A 21120-nucleotide genomic window follows, 5' to 3' on the forward strand; every position below is an offset into this window, starting at 1 on the left:
AGCCCTATATATGTGCATAGGATGCAGGTCCTCTTCCCTTGAGCCCACATTGTTGCACCGCCATCATGTTTCTACTGTTGCCCACAAGGGACAAACCAAAGACTTGCTCTGGAAAGGGATATGTTTTTACATTACCTGAAGGACAACCCAGGTTCTATTACATGCTTGGAAAGTGATGAGTAGGGTTATTCAGTTGGTTGCAATCTGTAACCTCACCGCTGCATAACACTAAATACACACTGCTCTTTCAAATGAAACCATTAGAAACATTTAAAAAAGGGGGAAATGTCTCTTTGGCTAACAACTTACATCTGAAAAAGGGGCCAATAAGGGGATTCAAGCCAAAAAAAGCTTGGTAATCCCAAATTGAATCTTTAAAAATGCATTTTATAAGGGTATTGTATGTACAATCTGAATCTGAACAGAGGAATTATGGTTCTAATTCAGGAGTAAAACGTACAATATTTCTTTCTGAAATGTACTTAAGTAGAAGTATAAAGTAGCATAAAAGCAATATTTAAAAATTGTACAATTACCTCAAAATAGGACTTGAGTACAGTACTCAAGTAAATGTACTTCAAGTTCACTTTCCACATAAATTTCCACACAGTAAGGTGTTCAGATGTTTGGCTACATTCAAACTGCAGGTAAACAAACTGATTCTCAAATCGCCCCCCAAACAATCACACTGTCAAGTCGCAATGCAGAACTCCTCAATCGCACCAGACAAACTCAGCAACAGAGGAGGCTGGTATACTTCACAATGGTCTTTGCTGCTGTCAGGAATTCTGCTCAGCACTTGCATCACTATGTCTTAGTCGTTGTATGATGTCACATTATGAATGATGCAAAATATACTTTGAAACCCATTTTCAGCAGTCTGGGCTGGCAGTCTGAACATTAATTCCTTAGAGATGCTGACTTAATGTAGTTTGTTTTCTGTTTTGTTTTTTTATTATCAGAGGGGGGTACATGTGAAGTAGTCGCTGCTCACCGATGCTGTAATAAGAATCGTATTGAGGAGAGGTCACAGACGGTCAAGTGTTCTTGTCTGCCGGGGAAGGTGGCTGGAACCACCAGAAACAGACCTTCTTGTGTCGACGGTGAGTATTTTAGTATATGAGGAGAAAAAAAAGGAATATTAGGTTTGATACAATGCTGTTCAAAGGTTGCATGACAAAAAAAAACATGTTTTGAATGCAAGCCACATTGCAGGAAAAGAAAGATTTCCATTTTTATATTTAATCCGACTAACCATGCACCGTATTATAAAAAAAAAAGTCAAACCCTGAAAACTGCTATGTTTTGTGAAGATACAGAGATTTTTTCATAATAAAAGCCTAAGTCACTCATGCAATGCCTTGTCCCAGATAAGATTACCATTACCTGGGATAATGTCACATCCAAATTCTGTTGATGACAGACAGCTGAAGGTATCTGCAGTGTTAAGCTTTACTCCAAGCAACAAAACTGCTGAGTGTAGCACACCTCAGGAAAGACTAAAGAAATAAGGAAAGATAAAGCAAAGAGATGCAGAGGAAAGCGGCTATTGATTACATGGGTACTTTGTAGATATTTCACAGTGGTTTTATATATGCGTTGACAAGTGTGTGCTACACAGACACAATCCCTTGTAAGAAATGGATTTGGTGCTTAGGTTTGACACAACTAAAACACATATTGGCTTTAGGAGAAACCTCTCACCTGCAGCTTTTATCTTAAATCCTTTTGCAAATATTACTGAAATCTTTGAGCGGACTGGGGGAATATGGGGTTGCTCGATGTCAGCTATGACAGATTCCTTTCCTCTGTCACACATTACAAACCATTTACTGTCTACTTACCCTGTATTTAAGGCAATTTTCTCTCCTGACGGCAGAAATGTGGTGTGCATTAAAGTCAAAGTCAAGTCGCACCTACCGATCCACTGACTCAATGAAAAGCCCAAGTTCCACCCACCACATTCATGTATAACAGCATCTAATAAAGAAGCCATATTTTAATAGGCAACAAGTTGTCAGAAGCACATACTGTCCGTTTGACACATACAGCCAACTTACTAACTGAAACATTTGATAATCAGGATTGGACACCCCCACTTAATGGCCATCTACCTGCAAGTGCTGCACTGTGCTATCTGGTTTTGGACTCAGTTAGGGTGAAAGGCACCTGCATCACAATTTGTCTTGTCTTTGTTGCCTGTAGCATCCATAGTAATTGGGAAGTGGTGGTGTGAGATGGAGCCTTGCCTGGAGGGGGAGGAATGCAAGACGCTCCCTGACAACTCAGGCTGGATGTGTTACGCCGGCAACAAGATCAAAACCACAAGGGTGAGATAACCTCTTTTGACCGCAGGAAAAAGAAAAGACGCTATAGCAGAATAGTGGGCGAGAAATGTAAAGCGCTTCAACACTCGCCGACAAAAACAGCATATTTATTGTATTTGAATTTCACTGGGAATTGACTTATTAACCATACAGTCTAACCCCTCAATGTCCTCCTCCTTTTTTCTTGTCAGAATACTCAGCCATACACAACATCAACATATTAACACCGCGGAAAGGGCGCAAGGGAACGCTTCTGGTGGAAAGGTTAATCTGCAGGTCAGTCTCTTCATTTATACTGGGACACTGGTATGCTAATTAATTTCTCGCTACCGTCTAATTGCTATGCTTTGTAGAGGGCAAAACACAATTTATATTCATTTCCGTAATTCATGTCATACTAAATATGTCTTTCCTTCTCGTTTCAGCACTGTCACAGGACCAATTATTACAGAGACAATGAACCTATTGTTGCTTTAAGAAATGTGAACACTTCTCAGATTAAAGTGTAAAAAGATGTAGAATACATAAAGCACATCCTGCTCAAGGCTACTGAAAATAAAGACGCTCCAAGATGCCTGCGGGGAACTTCATCATAACCTTGTAATGAATATTTTCATCCTTTCTTTCCAACTTTGAGATGGAACGTGTGTCTATGCATTTGGATTAATATCTGGAGAGCAGCTGACGTCCCTCTTCAGACATCATTAAAACAGATGTTCACAACCAAGCGACAAACAGGAGAAGAATGCATAAAAGGACATGTGATGAGCAAGTACAGTAGTTGACAGCCCTCAGGTGTCTCTCTTTATACAGTATACACACACACGCACACACATATATATATATTGTAAGAGGGAAAATATTGTACATAAATGGTCTGTCCTTTTCTTGTGTACATGAACTTAATACATGGTGACGGTGAAAAACTATCATTTGAATGCAGTTGTGATCTTTCCTCTTGTTACCCATGAACCCTAACACAGCCAAAGTTTAATGAGTTCAAGGATGTGATGTTAAGGAAAAAAATAAATTAAAAAAACACAGATGCGTTGTGAAGAAGATGTTTTACAAATACAGTTTGTGTGTCTTAATACTGTACATTTTAACATTTTGTTTGTATGGTACTAACATGCCTTTGATCACTTAAATGGCTTTTTACCAGTCAAACTTGGTAACATGTCAGCTACCCTGAAACTGATTGATTCACCAAAAATGTGATACCATAGGTTGTTTTCGATACTTGAAATGCCTTATTTGTGTCAAATCATTCAAATGATGATATTGTACATATGAAGCAATCTATTGATATGTGCTGAAATTTCATTAAAGTCATTGTTCCTGTAGTGCATCTGTGCCACTGCCTTCACAGGTGTCAGTTACCAGCGTTTAATCATAATAATCTGAATACACCTTCATGCTAAAGTAGCTTAACCACAAAGTTCAAAGTTAACCAACTTTGCCAACTATGCCAACCGGCACCTGAAAAGCTCACTTATTAATGAGAACTTGCGGTTTTGCAGAGCACATTCGGTGGGACTATTAGAAAGCCAAAGTGAAACCAGAATTCCAGGGTTCTTTTCCAGAAGAAAATAAAAATCATACTTCCAAGCAAATAACAAAAAATTCAGCCTTGTAACAGAGCCTCACTCAACAATATGTCATTAGATAAATGAGTCAGTTGATTATAGCACAGTTTGAAAACAACCCATGGTTGACCAAAGTACAGAAACTCACAAATAACAATGCCAAGAACACAGAGACATAGCTCAAACACATGTAAAGCCAGACAAGACAAGTGGATTTTTAGCCTGGATTTAAATTCAATGGTAGGGGGCTGATAAAACATATAGAGGGATGCAGTTCTACAACCTGGGCCCGGCCACATAAAAATACCTTTATGCCTTGAATGACTATCTGGGCTGGAAAAGAGCAGCTTATCAGATGACCTCAGTGTTCTAGTGTTCCTCAGTATAAGGATGTAAAAGGTCACTGAGATATGCAAGAGCTAGCCGGTTTTGAAAATGAGAAGGAAAATGTTGTAGTCAACTGTAACATTTCACTGGTAACCACTAGTGAAATCGGTATTAAAACCGGAGCGATAGGGCACAATTTTTAATATTGTCATACAGCCGCATTTTGCACCACCTGAAGTAGACTGACTGACTCTTAGATAAAGGGGGAAAAACAATATGGATTATCATTTTATAATCTCTAAAAGGAAACATGTCATTGACCTTGCTTAAAACTCCAAGGAGCTAAAAAAAAAAAAAAAAAAAGATGACGTAATGAAAGCATTTGTTTGTTTGTTTCTTTATCACATTTAAGATTGGGGTCAAATAAAATAGGGAGTTTATTCAGTATTTCTGTTTGTAATTAATTGCGATTGGAGTTAAATTGCAATAATAGCAAGCTGTAGTAACTTTACATGTAAGTGACAGATATGTGTATAAATCTTCTCAAGAAAGTGAACAAAAGTCAAATTCAACCAAAAACATCCCAAATCCCTTTTGAGACATGCATATTTTATCCAGATGCCCAGGTTGTCAACTAGACTTACTCAGTACACCTGGATATAAAAAGCTACGATTACACACAAAGATGGATGAGTAAAAGGACCCGCTCCTGTATTTACAACTCTTTGATGCAGTATCCCAGTGGGATACTGGCCACTGCTTTCACAGCCTCTGCCCCTTGGGAATTATTCCGGGAGGATCTCTAGGTAACTGCTGGTGCTGTGTGTCATCCATCTTCTGGAAAAATGAGTTTTTCCTGGCCTTCCACTTGTTTCATAATTTTTCCACTGTCCACTTATATTCAGCTTTGTCTGTTCAATCAAATGCACCACTTCACCCATTCACAAGATAAAAAAAAAAAATATATATATATATATGTTTCTCGTTTCCTCCAATGTCATCTGCTTTTAAACATCAAAATAAATTTGCCAAACTATCCGACCAATGGTCTGCAAACATCAACAATGTTTGGAACGGGAAAGAGAGAGAAACAGAGAACTTACATTTCAATCGCATCTTGCACAGTTAATTAATGCATCAGAGAGGTTTCTTTTACGAGTTTTTATGATTGTACCTGTGAATGTCATTTGATCATTGTCATTTTAATTAAGATAAAAAATGATTATTTTTGGCAGCCTTCAACAGATCAGCTCCCCTGAGTCTCTCAGAACCCTTGGCACATTTTTGGGACTCTGTCACACAGAATTACATACGCAAACCTTAGGGGGAATGTTGAAATGTTACTTTCTGCCCGTTATCCAGAAGCATCTTCAGATGCATTGTCCCGGTCCAACAGATGTCCGCTTCCTGCACGGAGAGAATAGTTTGCCGTGCCAAAACCAATGCTTAAATCCAATAATTTACACAACACGTCTATTGCACAGGATGTGGCAGTGACCAGCACAAACACATCCTCATACCTATGTTAATTCCCAATGACTCCCAAAACAACATATATGACTGCTCTATTTAATGTTGCTTTAAATGGCCACAGATTGAAACATGTAGTTAACGCTGTGAAATGGAAACACTAAAGTTTAGGCAAAAACAAATTGGTTAGAGTAATGATAGATCATGGATTAGCTTAAAATGAGTCACTGACATAAATATGTAATAAACACAACTATGTCCCAGACTTACTATAATCAGGTTGCTTTAAAAAAAGTCTGGTTTCACACTGAGTGAAGGTGTTTGTTTGACCGATCCACCACCCCGACTTGCCTTCTTACACAGACTTGGGCTCTTAAACTACATCACCTCACTTCCTCATTTGTTTCCCAGGTCTGACAGCGCAGTCTGTGGAAATATAGGATTTAAACGTTGGTTTTGCCCCCGGGTAAACATATTATCTTTCAGCTCTGACGGTAGAAATCTATGGGGTCACGAAAATACCTCTAAAGATACACCATGCTGCTGTATCAGAGGTTAAAAAAGAATAAAACGGTTTGACTTTTCCCATAAGTTTGGGTAAGGAGTGCTCTTGACAGAATCACAGAGTGACGTGTGGAGTGCTGAGACCACAAATCAAAACCCCAAACTCAGTATAAATTTCAACTTTCTAGAAAGACTGCATAGAAACAGTCATAGCAGCTACTTGTCATACTGCCAGTTGCCTTTCCTATTACCATACAGATTGTGAAACTGACTAAATTACAAACTTCAATAGAAAGGAGAGAACCATGTTTAGATGTAATGAGAGCGAAGACATCTGACTGTAAATCCAAGTGTGGTTGTATTAGTGATCAATAGTGAATTAATATGCATCTGATTGCAAGTATTCTTTGTTTCCATGCCCTTGCACATGTTCTCTGTTGGCTCCATCTGCGCTGCGGATCGTGCAATATAAACACAGATGCCAAATTGCAGCACACTGTCCATCATCCATTGTACTGAAATTACAACATTTGTCCGAGGCAGCATGTTAAAACATGGGTGCATGAATACGTTAAAATGGTATTTAGGCTGTTCTTTATTTGCTTCAGGCTATCATAATTTATACAAGCCTTTGAAAAAATGTTTCCTAGTCAACATGGGATTGCTAAATGGACATAATATGTGCAAAACGGCAGCAAGTAGCATCTCATATTGTGTCAGACTTCTGAGCAGCTCTCTGGGCTGCCGCTGTAGGCTCTGATGTCTCACATCAAGCTGCGGAACAGTGAGAAATAAGACACAAGTGATGGTGATGTGCCCTGACTTCTTTTTATGATGCACCAGGGACGTCCTGGGAATTCAGGCTCCTGTGGGTTTGTTCTGAAGACACATTTCATTCAAAACACTCAGATAGTCTAGTCATGCTCCATTGTCTGCACTTGGAAGTCACTGCTCTGTTTCCATGAATATCAAGGTGCAACTTAAAGCAACAGGATATGATAATAAGGTGTTATGTGTGAAATAACTCTTATCAAGACAAAATCCCCCTGACACCGATAATTATCTGCTTGAGAGAAGATGAATGCTCAAGATGCCGTTTTAATAGCACTGTAGAAAACTGACTGTTGGATAAATGTACAGGAAACGGCAAGGTATGCACATATAGAGTGAACACAAAACATTTAACAAGGTAAGAGTTTTTAACACCTCTTTGCAGCTGTGTTCTGTGGCATCAAGCAATCACCAATATTACCCAGTCTAATCACATCCTGTAAGCGAGAACTGACTCCACTGCCCCTGCAGGATTCAGAGATTCTAAAGTCAAGGTAACGTCAACCAAACTGGATTCTAATTAAAGTTGACATCAGGTGCCTCATGTTCCTTCCCCCCTCCTCCTCAGGCTTTCATCTAAATGATTCATGCCAAGAACACCAGGCCTTTCATGCCGTTAGGTCCTCACAAAGGAATAACAACTTGATCACACAAAGCAAACATAGACAGATTTACAATGACACAGGCACAGTGTCTGTTGCACCGACTTATATCCAGTTATGTCAAACTGATGCTGCACTCAGCTGACATTTATGTTTTTGCAGGGATGTTTTTACGGATATTCATGCTGACAAATGTGAGAGTGTAAATTAAATCATAGGGCTACAAATGTTTTTTTAATGCAATCACACTGCACCATGAAGACTAAATACAACCAAATGTTAAAATGTTAATCGTGGTGTGGAAAATTTAATAGTATGACCTGCTGTGAACCTGAAGTAATTGTTTGGAAATGAACATGACAAGGGTGTGTTGGCCATATGTTGTGGGCTGGAAGACTGGCATTGTGAAAGAGGATCAGTTTAAGCAACTCAGTGTCACTCTGGGTAAGAGCATCAGCGAGATGCCTCACGGAACATGAAAATGGAATCCTTCTCTGAAATTGCAGATAATACAGGTAGGCTAAATAATTGCAGAATAGAGAAATGAACACTTGGAGGGGTTTTTTTCTTCTCATAAGTGGGGAGAGGATTTATCTCTGTGTAAGAAAGACTGCCTTGAATTAAAGATGAGCACCCTCTGTCTTTTGTCAGGCTATTGAGAACAACATAGCATATAGTCCACAATATCTACAGGTATGCAAAAATAGGTTTGGCATAATAGTTCAGCTTTCTGAAGAAGCTGAGCAACCTTACCACGACATAAAATTGCCTCCAGGCTGAGTAAGAGTGCTGTGTGCTATTATTATTATTATTATTATTATTATCATTATTATTATTATTATTATTATTATTATTATTATTATTATTATTATTATTGGTGTCCTGAAATTGCAAGCTGAAAATCTTGTCAATGAAAAACCTGCTAAAGATAACAGGAACTCTAACCAGGCTTGTAATTTGGTTTCTAATGTGCAGCCTTGACATTAAAGATGGTTCTGTCTCTAGAAGGGACTGAAAGGACTTCAAATGTTAACACTAAAAACAATGAAATAACCACCTATTCATGCCTGTCCTTTAACATTTTTAGATAGGGACGCTATTATGGTTATCATCAAGAAACTGTCTGTCTGAGATTTGAATTGGTTTGTTTGTTTCATGGCAGACAATGACATAATGTGCGCGTCATCTTTTGAGGCGAAGGACGTGAAAGGAGCAGCGACTGACTCGTGTCCAGTCCTTCCCCCTGACCGTAATGTCTTGCTGTGGGTTATTTTCTTTCTCACCACTCTGGCCTCACCCTTACAAATGACTTTAATTGAGACTGACAGTAAATCACAATAACCCATTCAAGACACTTTAAAAATAGTTTAGGAAATTAGGCTCCCTTACTCTGAAGGGTGAACACGTGTACACATGGCCCACACCTAACCTAACCCATTCTGCGAGGACACATCGTATGAAAGTTGAGGATACCTACATTTTTTCTCTCTAATATACTGTATATGAAATATTATGCAAAGGAAAGGCCTTTTTAAAAAAAAAATTATTATTATAAATATTTATGAAATATTGTAACATCCTTGCACACACTTGACAGCTTATCTTTTTAATTTGCATCTAAAGAAAGACAAATTCTGTTGAAGTGCCAGAGGTATTAACAGATCAGAAATGTGTTACTGTGACGATACTGTTATCCTGGGATGCAATTCCAAATTAAAGTACCTAGTTTTTTTCACATCTATCTACCGAGAGGTAGTGACATCACACTGCGGTTAGGTTTAATAGGCTCTTAAGAGACTCAGGAAGAAAATGTTTTGTATATTCAGCTGCATGAAACCTGACATTTAGAGATGAGATGTTTTCACAAATGCTTTGTTCATTTTAAGTTACAAAACATCAGAAAATCAACACATACTCTGCTTATAATTTATATATATATATATATATATATATATATATACACACACACACTGTAAAATAATGTGAACATGAATTTGAAAGACTACTGCTTTACTGCTTTGTCCTCACTGAACGGCGCTCGCTCTCCTCACTCACTCTCTAGCTTGTTTGATCATCTCTACTCAAGTATAAAAATGCACCTCAATAAAAGTTAAAAAAGGCATGCAGTTAAAAAGCCTAATGGCAAAGAAAACATTTCTATGATAATATCATACTACTGTTAAATTAAATAACTCCTTAAGGCTACAAAATAATTGCGTGATATGCCAACGTAGACGCTAGAGGAACACCATCAGCAACAAGAGCGCTTACACCAGCAATAGTTCTATTTCAAGGACACTTTGCAGCCTGTGCGTACAACTGGTTATCAATTAAGCCAGTGGTTGTCAAACTTCTTACGCCAAGTACTACCACAGATAATATAAGGCTCTCCTAGTACCACCACGGGCGACGTGAAAATATAGTAGCGTAGGCTCGCCCTATTCAGTTAGCTCAGGAGGCAGGTTTATTCTCAGAAGATTATTTATTGACTGTTGTGAGCGATGGCCATGCTGTACAAAGGGGTAGCACTGGAACTGACACTGGCCAGTCCCTCATCAAGTGCCGCAGAGACATCACTGGCTCTGCTGGTGTATCCACTAGCGCTTTTGCTCGGTTGATTGTTGTCCACTTCAGCTACAACAGGGCTGCTTGAAATATTCTCCTCATGATCCGCACTTCTTTTCCTAATAGTTCCCATTGGAGCCATGATTGCAGTGTTTCTACAACATTCATTTTTACCTCTGCTTCCAAGATTTACATCACAGTTTAGCTCATATAATATATAATAATCACCTTTTTTTAATTTGGAGATTCCCCTGTGCACCAAAAGATAGCATACCCTCAGTGGTACACAGAACACAGTTTGAGAACCAGTGACTTAAGCAGGGTGCCGACATGCCATGGTATGTTGTAATTATATCACAGCTAAGGGGTGTTGTTTGGCCTGACGCAAAGTGGAGCGTTCTGAAAAAAAAAAGAGGTAAAATTACTGTTTTTGCTAAAGGAGTTTGGTGGTTTTTAAAGAGAGCATAGATAGCAGCTTCAGTTCCCCATTTGATGGGGCTGTCTGACGGCAAGGTAAAAGTATTTTTTCAGACATGGAGAGATACTGAATTGGAATAGGATGTCATTCCCACTGGATTTGGTTGTATATCACAGCCATAGCCATTGCTATATAATCACCTTCCTCAGTGCAGAATTAATTAGAAATGAGGACAAAACTTAGACAATTCTATGCAAAAATGGCAAACATAAAAGGCAGGTGCACCAAACATTACTGAGCCACATAAATGAAAAAGCTTCACACTTCTTATAGAATATACAGAAGAATAAAACATCAGCAAGGCTACTACAACACAGATGCGGCCTATCAATGAACTCCATGTAGACAACAATCACAGCAAAGGAGAAACTGCAGTTTTTTACCACCCCATGGCACACAAAGTTACTAGGCAACGCTCTCATCTGTACAGTGAGGAGCACAACTAAAGAACTGAGTTTTTTCTTGTACTTTCCCATTTAAGCAGCAGCATGTCATCAGTGCTTCACCATATGCTCCAGGTTCAACTTCTCTGCTCTGTTAATCATCAAGGCAAAATATACTGTAACTTAGCTTCTCTATCCCGCTTCACTCCTCCAAGTTGTCAAACATTTTAAAGCTGAATGAGGCTCAAACATCTCAGTGAAGGTAGAAATCACCTGAGAATCCACCATTTTAACATGGTTCATGCTGGATATGGGTGTGGCTAAATGCTAAAATCATAGAAATGGAATGAGTAGAACGGTCAATTAAGTGTTTGCTGTGGTCATTTGAGAACTCTGTTTTGGCCTATAGTAGAAATATGAAGAAATTAAATCAAGAAATCCTCAATTACTATTTAGCAGCAAGGCAACAGACATAATGCATTAAAAAACACCTCACCATGTCTTGCACTACCCCAATATGTTGGCGTGTTTCATTTAATTCACTCAGCACTTCTGGTCAGGTGGTGCAAAAAATCACAGCTTAATTAGGGTAGATGAAACATTTTGAACTATGAACAGGTACAATAGTTCTAACCAAAACCTACAATGTGTCATACTTGCTAATACGAGTAAGAATAATAAGAATATACTCAATAATACTAAAAGAAAAGCTCACACATTGTTTAAAAATAGTGAGTAAATGTTCCTGATTGATAGGCTACCACTTTTACGTATGATATTTACGTCAACAGATGGTTTTCTAAGCTTAGTATAAAGCCTGGCTCTGTCCAGAGATAACCAAACCTGCCTACCAGTATTTCTAAAGCTAACTAATTAACATTTCATATTTAATTTATTTAATCAGTTTAATCCATTATTCAGATCCACAATGCAAAAATGTTAATCTTACATTTTTATTAAATTAAATTAGAATGACTTCTTCACATGTTTGAAGAAAAAAACCTGAAATGATTTAAAAAGAAACCATTTATGTGAAACCTGATTATCGCTTGGAGGAGGGCAATAATTACAATGTGAGAGCCACCACTGTTTCAGAAATAAAAGAAAAACTAAACGATAAATGTGTAAAAATCTGTATTGAATGATTCTCAGTACAGTTGTGCCCCTGTCTCTCTCCTCCCTATCGGTGCCATGTCTGTTTCATTAGTGTAACATGCAGCCATGAGGCATGAATGCATATGAATACATCACACGCATCCGATAACATTAATATCATCCAATTAATGTTTGTTCCTTTAGTGTAAATGTTCAGCTCTCTGTTTTAATTACGCAAAAAAAGAATATCTATTGCAGATAGAATGTATGCATAATGACAAGGCAAGTAGATTAAACCTTTCAACCATGACCAAACTACTTTCTATTGCTCTGAGTCGCCTATATAGTTGCCTGCAGTAAAATGAGACGAATTTAGTTCACACACACACACACATACGCAGAAAGATAGAGAGTGAGCAACAAGCAGAATTGTGTTTACATTTTTTATTACAAGTGTCAACTCCATATGAGGAAAACATTGTTAAAGGGGAATTGAACAGCAATTCCATTATGTTTTTCATGTGCCCCAGGACAGTTTATTTTCTATTAGTGCACATGAACTACTATCCCCAATAGACAGTCACACGAGAGGTTCTCTGCCACATATCAACTGCAAACTGATATCAGATAAGATGCCAGAAACTTGTTATTTATGACCCTGGTTTGAAGTATGAGACCTCTGTAAATAACAAGTTCATTCATGTCTCATTTTGTCGATGAAATAGAGAAAATTGTAAAGTTATTTACTCTTTGTCTTCCTCTGTGAAGCATTTTTCATGTGTGCAACACCTTAATTACCTTGTTTTGGCTGCTTTCATTTTGAATTTAGGGTATGATTTTTGTTGTATTATGACAGATGCTCACAGGGTTTCAACTCAATTCCTCCAGACATAAAGCTCTTCTCACTGGCTTTAAAGATAAAAGGTAATCAAGCAGCATGGAAAGATCTCTTAAACTTTTGTAAGAACCTGCATGAGTGCGTATGAATCACAGAGTTTATCTAAGACACATCTAAGTCACCTATAATGAATGTCACACCAGCTCCTTTGAAAAAGAAAAAGGAAGTTGTGAGTGCTGCTGGTATTTTAGGAATATAGGCACAAATTTGAGGATGCGTGCCATCATCGCTGACAGAAATCCCACTGGGGTGTGAAAGACTTTTTTTAAACTTTAATTCCAAAAAGTTAGTTCCTGTTGAGAATTTGAAAAACAAATATCTTATTTAAACAAATATGGCCATAAAGGTTACAGACATTATACAAACATGACAGTACAATATATACTGTGTACAGTAGTATACAGGAATAAAATATTTAAATCTCAATGTGTTTGTAAAAAATAAACCCAGGCAGTGCAAGGATGGTAATAATATGAAAGTCATGCATCAACGTATTCCCAGTGGATTCATCTTTTTCTGTCGCTTCTGTGGAGTCGGTAAGAAAATGTAGCTCCCCGAGTTCCTGATCTTTACAAAGATTTCTCGTCCAGATCTACTTTTATTTTAAGAACAGTCAGGGAATCTTGGGAACTTTCACTGCAATGCATTTCTGTACAATATAAGTACATCAATACAAGGTGGTGGATGGTCCAATGACCAGGAAAAGGGGATAAGACCACTGTTGGACGTCTAGAGAAGCTAAACCAGCTCCTGAGGTTGCAGTAATATATTACATCTAACTCCTCTGTGTGAACTTCATTTTACAAGCCTGAGAAGTGAAATCAGTCAGTGAAAAGCAGCTTTAACAACACCAATCTCAATCAATTTCCATGAAGAGGTTAAGAATACATGTTTGTATTTATTGGTTTATTCCAAGTGTTGGTGCATACATCATTAACATCAGCATTACATCATCAAGAAGATTTTGCCTGAATCAGGAGAAGCTTCAGCTGCCAAAACGGAGCAAAATCAAAGGAAAAAGAACGCATGATTATTCTTATTAACGATTATTCGCGGTTAATCATTCAATGTAAATATTGTCAGAAAATACTAAAAAATGCCCATCACAATTTCCTAATGCCCAGATTGTTGTCCTTAGTTTGCACATTTTGTCTGAACGATGCTCCAAAGTCTAAAGATATTGAATTAACAAGAAGAAGAAGAAAATAAAACCTAAAATGCTGGAACCAGAAAATGTTTGGCTTTTCTTTTTGCTTAAAATATGTTTTGAATAAAAACATGTTGTGTTTCATCTGATCCACAATCATCTGAAATAATACTGAATAACTACAGTTAAAGAGCAGGTCATTGTAGAACTCCTAAACATCTTGAGCAGGGTACAATAGCTGTACCTTTGTCAAGCATATTGTGCCAGAGAGGTGTTGATCCATATCTAAGGTGATTAGTATGCCATACAGTAGTTTGAGGCCTGGGTGGAGTGCATTATATTGTAGGAGTTTCTATCATTGCATCCAACCTTTGTATATTTTAAAGACAATTTTAAAGCTTAAATTAAATACACCCAAGGTCGAACAACCACTCTTCTCTTTATGTGGCCGATCTTGTCTGATCATGTTGATAATACTGTTGTCAGTTGCATCACAAGCTTCTGTTTGCTTTATAAAAGTAGCTACTATAAGACACATAGTTATGTTGGGATGCTGTTGCTAACGAAGCCCACGGAAAGAATCACATTTGCTACAGATACGTTTTTAGTGAATCAATTTTCATTCATCACCAAAGGCATGTTACTCTATCTTCTACAAGTGGACGACATCATTGATTGAGCAGGGGTTTTCTAAAATATACGACACATTCAGTATTATTATTGTCATTTTATGAATCATATTTGATTTTGATGACATTCACAGCATTGTTGACATAAATAATCTTCAGAACTTGAATGTTTACAAAGCAAAGCCATGCACAAAGTGCGGTGGACTGCATGGCAACTCAGTGAGGAATCTTGTCACAGCCATAATGAATAATTGCACTAAGTAAATGTTGAGCAAACTGCTTAGAATTCAGCTGCTTTCAACTAGCACAGCGTGTGGCAAGTCTCATGCCTCAGATAGGATGATTTGCAGTTACTGTGTTGGTTTTATTATAGAATGTCTCTTCATTGCAAAGGTAAAATGCAAAGTGTCTGACTGAACTCAAGACATAAAAGAGAGGCAATCAGGGCTGGTCCAGAAGGAATATTATTCATATAAAGAGGGCATCTGATGAAATGATAGTAATAGTAAATAGTCTGTTCTGTTAGTGGCTACAATTTGCTTCAAGGCAAAGAATCTTCAATGTTTCCCTTCATTACTATAAGCATAGTACCCTCCACAGGAGTATTCCGTTTAGAGAGACAAACAAAAGCATGATGTAAATACTCTCAGCAGTGAAGAAGCTCCTCTTCTCTTCTCTCCCCCCTTGCTCCCTCATGATTAGCATTTCAAACAGTTCTTGTTTTGCATCAGGACTCCATGCTTGTGTGCATGTCATCACAGCCTTGCAGGTGGTGGCCTGTCCAACCAGTGGAATCGAAAAGCAGCATTTCTATGTGTGTGTGTGTGTGTGTGTGTGTGTGTGTGTGTGTGTGTGTGTGTGTGTGTGTGTGTGTGTGTGTGTGTGTGTGTGTGTGTGTGTGTGTGTGTGTGTGTGTGTGTGTGTGTGTGCGTGCAGTCGTGTTTGGGAGAAGTGCTTCTTTGTGGTAAGGAGTAGTCCAAAGGGATCTGACCTCTTTGCACAGCTCAGAGTGTCTACAGGACAGCATTGTTTACAAATGCTACATGATCATAAATTTCTCAGTATTTTTGGTCTTCTGCTTTGATTGGCAGAGAGTCACAAACAACTGTCTGGATTCACATTCTGCCTCCTGAAAATCCACAAAATCTCTGACTAAGCGTCTGCCAGGAGGACCATCCAAACTTTGATTGAGTGTATCACAATGTGCCCAGCATATCAAGCACTGAAACACTGATACAGACTAAAGCAATAGCTGCCTGTTTGGACTGGGAAAGGGTGCTGCGCCATTTTATCTTAAGTCAGTTGCTAATAGATTGTCCACTCCATGGGATTGACCCCAACTAAAATTGTGTTCAAGCAAAAGGAAATTAAAATAATGAGTTCCTGCAGTGTAAAGCTCAACCAGGAGATATCTAATTAAATCTATATTGTTCTTCGCTCTATCTGTTCTCAGAGTCCAGTGTTAGTTAAGGTGACTGCAGCAGGCCGGGACACACTTGTACTGATTAGATGAAACTTCTGTCTTGCTACCGCGCCACCTAAAGACAACATTTGAAGAGAAAAAATGTCACAACAATTGTTTTGTTCATTTCAATCACAATTATTAAGATAAAGCTGAGGGATATGATGCAATTGTATTGATTTCAGCATATAAAGGGATTAGCCCCACTTTTACCAGCTGCGACATTAGTGCATCTATTATTATAATTTGATAATATAATATACTTTTTTTTTTTTTTTAAATGAGCCATTCTTAATAATGAGTAGTTTTCCTCTTGGTACTTTAAAGTCCCCCTCCATTCAAAGATGTGTTTTTCTTTTATTTACAGTATTTCCCATAAAACATGTGATCTTGATTATACTGACTTGTATCTGTATCTGTGCATGGTTAGTACCTATTGAGTTGTTGTCACAATTCTCTCCTGAAGGAGGAGATGTCTGTGCTTTTCCCTGAAAACTGAGATTCAAACGTGTCCTAGGTAAACTATAGTTGGTACAGGCAGAAAGAGTAGATGGGTTTTCAGCCCCTTTTCAGAATTTGTTGTGATTAATATTTTGCTTAATATAGTTTTCCCACAAAAAAGTTATATGTATACATTTAACTTTAGACTTTAAGTAAATTTGAATGCCAATATTTTTGCACTTTTACTTTTTTAATTTTATTTTTTGAATGCAGGACTCTTACTGGTAGGAGTATTTCTACACTAGGGTATTACTACTTAGGCAATTACTCACAACAGGCCTTCATGTCGGGCTGGACCAAGGCCCTTCACTATTATATAATCGCAACATACCACAGCCTGAAGTGAGCTATTGCTGTTACTGAACATTAAGTCATCAAGTATGGCAATATTCAAGTTATAGATACATTCAAAATAGATTGTGTTCACAAAAAATAGCCTCCTGCACATACCAAGGTGGTTGCTATGGAACGGGTTTACACTAGCAGTTAGCATTGAAAAAAATAACACAATCAAATCATTCGAGGCAGAGGTAGACCTGCAACTCCTGCGTTCTGCGTGGTAAAATTATTGTTTTTGTAAAAGGAGCCTGGTGACTTTGAGGAGACCATAGATAGCAGCTTAATTTCCCTATTGAAAAGGACTGTCTGACAGCAAGGTAATGTTTTTTCCCCCTCAGATGCAAAGTTATACTGTTTTGTGCAGGAATTAAACGTCATAGCAATTTAATCTGTTTATTATAAGTAACAGCCCTGAGTACTCCTTCCACCATGGCTCTCTGTTTTATTTTATTGTTCAATACTATAATCCAATTGACTACATGACTACTGGGTATCTTTTGATCACTGGCTGCATTCTGCCAATGCTAACTTGCCCCTGTTTCACTATGAAATGTTTCCCCGCAAGAATCATACACATAAAACAGTTCAACAAAAAGGCAACTTATGAGAAAGTGCATTTCAAAACACAGTGGGGTTTCCTTTGGCCGTCAGATTTAATTACATGGGTTTTACTGTTTAGTATTAGTTTACAGCTTATTTCATGTTTGTCCTCTTGGCCCTGTCATTCACCAGATTATAGACTTAGGTTTTCTGAGCCAACTGTGCCTGGTGGAGAGCAAGAGGGTTGATATGGCCATTGGGAGCAGTGATTATGTTTGATTGTGGAATCTTTCAGCATCAAAGCAGGGTTTACTAATATAAAGCTTTATGATGACTATTCACAAGTCTGTCTGCCCCTTTTTTTGCAAAAGAGTAATGCAATAAAAAAGGAGATTTCTCTCTCAATCTTAAGTCTATAAATACCATGCCTTAAAGTCATGCCATTTTGTGTTATGTCTTTTGTACAGTATTGGTGCAATTTTGACTCCGACTAATGCAGAGCTTACCTTTGTGGTCTTTACTTTGTTCCCAGAGATGCACGACCAACCAGTTAGGTCAGGGAGAACTCGGCATTCTTCGCCCTCTAGACACGGCTCCATTTTACACCACCACTTTTGACGAACAATGGACGCTGAAGAAAAACACACCACAGCTGAAGGTCACTTATGAGACAGGATTTAAAAACAGACTTCGTTCGGACAAAAAACATCTCAATAAGATGTCAAACTCCCTGGTCCTTGACAGCCTCAGTAGCAGTGGACTTTAGTGAAACTGATGACCCTGTCTCTACTTTGACAAATAGTCTATTCATATTATGAAAGAAGATTTCTGGTTAAGAGAGGTGGAAGAGGGTCCAAGTAATATTACCTTCAACACAAGAGGGCAGAGCCCTTGTTGTCCCTGCCACCTGTCCTGGGAAGCAAGAGCACTTGACTGTTTGAGAGCGTTCCTCAATCTTGTTTTTATTGCAGCAACGATGGGCAGCAACCACTTCACAAGTCCCTGTCCGCTCCTGCGATGACCCTGAGGAAGAGAATTTGGAGGAATAGAGTACTATTTTTCGCATGTAAGGAGGATATCAACCTTTACAGATGGCAGTATATAGTCAAACTGCAATGCTTTCTTGGGTTTAGTAGGTGTTAAATTTGAATAATTAGCATAATCTTTTTGTTCACTCTTTCAGATGACCAAATATGCAAAGTCAAAAAAGATTTAAACCCCAAATGTGATGTTTCTTAAGCTACAGCACCACCAAGTGGATACAGAGCATCAGCACTAATGACGCAGTTAAGGAAAAACACATTCCAACATCAATTCAACAATCAGCATGTTCAGCTACCTCATTTAATATCTCAGATAGTGTAAATAAAGAGCAATGAGCTGAATAAACAGCATGAAACATCTGTCTCACACCTGCATCAATTCCCTGAAAAACAAATAAAAGGAACTGAATGTCTCTTGGTGATTATTACACCACCGATGATTACAATTGAAGGGGTGCAACAAAGCAGAAGTAATAGCATAACGAGAAAAACTGATACATGCATATTGCTAATTTAGAACTGAGGTATCTTTGAAGCTGCATGACCGACGACACCTGCAGGACTGGGAGGTTAATCCATATTTAAAGTGGGGTTTCAAATCGGGCTGTAATCAAAGCAGAGATCAAAACAGGAAACATATAATTATACAAAACAAGGTGTTGTCTATGCTTGGCACTGATGAAGTACATTAAGTATAATCTTAATTGGTGTATTATTACAGTACAATTACTTCTGTCCCTTTAATACTACTAGATTATGGATACACTAGTGGTTCCCAGCATTTTCAGCATGTGGCCCTTTACAAAAAGCAAATTAATATAAATTTGGATTGCATCAGCTTATAATTGCTCCTTGGAGGGGAACTGCATGTTGGGAACCACTGGAATAATAAAAAAAAATCTATAGGTATATTAAGTACTTTCAATACAGCTTATGCATTGATTAAAGTATTAACAATCAATGTAAAAATGATTTTGTATCAGTCACAGTGGACATTTTTCTGCAGGACCAGTTACGTTTGACACTTTAAGTCAATTATCATGATGATTATATGGCACTCTTTTTAAGTCAAAGACTTGAACTTAAAATGGAAAAACATTATTTTATTAGTACTTTTATTTTGGTAAATGATGTTCATCTTCTGCCACTGCAGTTATTACACAGTCATGTGACAGAAAGGTTAAATGTTCAGTTTGCTATATATATTGTTATGCTGTGGCAATAGTCAAAATCTTACAGCATGTTGAAATTAAAATATTATCGACTGTGTGTTATCGGTTTACAACCAGGTTCTGAGTAAACATAAAAATCGTCTTACTCCATATTCATGTCTGTTTCTCATGAGGAGCACAATAAGTTTCTTGTTGCTTAAACTGAACTCTACCAGGCGACCAGGCTGGTGACCAGGGGCCATAATGAGTCCCTCTGGGTGTGTGACTGGTCCGGTTAGGTCTGACACTTACCTGTCTGTCCTCGGGAGCTTTGGTTGCCTGTGGACACAAGCCGGCTGCAGAAGCCTGCTATACAAAGAAGAAGAAGGCCCCAGTGTAATGGTCCTGTCAACATGTTCAGCTTCATCTCGCCTGAACAGACAGAGAAGTTCATGCACACTTAATCAGAATTAGGCCAATACTTCTGCCTTAAGTGTGTGATCATAGAGGAAATTATTATGGGTTATTGGATGCTTGTGATATCTCCTGAATCCTGATATGTGGTTCATTAATTCACTGCATTTGCTTAATCATGACCCTTACATCATAGAGCTAATCAAAGAAATGCCAATAAAAGCCAGATCAGAGAACTGACTCATGGAGGAAGATGAGCTTGGGTCCTTGCACTCATTTCTGACTCACATTACCCCTTCAGCTGTAAACATCTCTGCAGTGGAAGCTATATAAAGCATCCCTCCAAAACAAATTGTACTCCACAAGTCACTGAAAAACTGGGACATGGACTTTTATGTTAGGTTACAGCAATTACTAAGAAAGGACAAATATGAAGTGAAACATCACTGCTTAATTCACTTGTTTGCTTGATGAGTTTTTATTCATCCCTTAACCCCTTGTATAAACAGTTTAGGACGGCAACTAATGATTATGTTGATTATTGATTAATCGTTTAGGCAATAATAATTTACAGTTAGTATATAGTACAGAGGAATAGCTGCAAATTCCTATAGGAAGCAGCAAATGTTTACTCATTTTACTTTGCAAAAAAAACAAAAATTAATCAGTTATCAAAATAGTAGGCCAGTCATTTTTAATTGACTAATCAATTATTTATTTTTCATATTATATGTCATTTATGATATACCATACATTGAGGAATAATGCATCATTTCTTATTCACCAATAACTCATTATCAATAAAGATAACGTTTTTTCATATTTGGG

General features: G+C 37.9%; 2 protein-coding genes across 2 annotated transcripts in view; one reads left to right on the forward strand and one right to left on the reverse strand.

Annotated features, from left to right (window-relative positions):
* LOC310951321 (chemokine-like protein TAFA-1) overlaps positions 1–2551 on the forward strand; it is a gene marked incomplete at both ends in the record, with an annotated part of 30048 nt that extends 27497 nt beyond the window's left edge. Inside the window, 3 exons of the mRNA XM_083919482.1 lie at positions 963–1103; positions 2206–2330; positions 2519–2551. Coding sequence (XP_083775608.1) covers positions 963–1103; positions 2206–2330; positions 2519–2551 — 299 coding nt within the window. The remainder of the gene's footprint in view (positions 1–962; positions 1104–2205; positions 2331–2518) is intronic.
* A 13817-nt stretch (positions 2552–16368) lies between these two features.
* Positions 16369–20305, reverse strand: LOC310952010 (chemokine-like protein TAFA-4; the record flags this gene model as incomplete). The annotated part of the gene is made up of 4 exons (XM_083920497.1): positions 16369–16380; positions 18191–18315; positions 18552–18707; positions 20191–20305. 4 exons carry the CDS (start codon positions 20303–20305, stop codon positions 16369–16371), a joined length of 408 nt encoding a protein of 135 aa, XP_083776623.1.
* Between the last annotated feature and the right edge of the window lie 815 nt (positions 20306–21120).

The sequence above is a fragment of the Echiichthys vipera genome, assembly GCF_963691815.1.
Source record: "Echiichthys vipera genome assembly, chromosome: 9".
NCBI lineage: Eukaryota > Metazoa > Chordata > Actinopteri > Perciformes > Trachinidae > Echiichthys > Echiichthys vipera.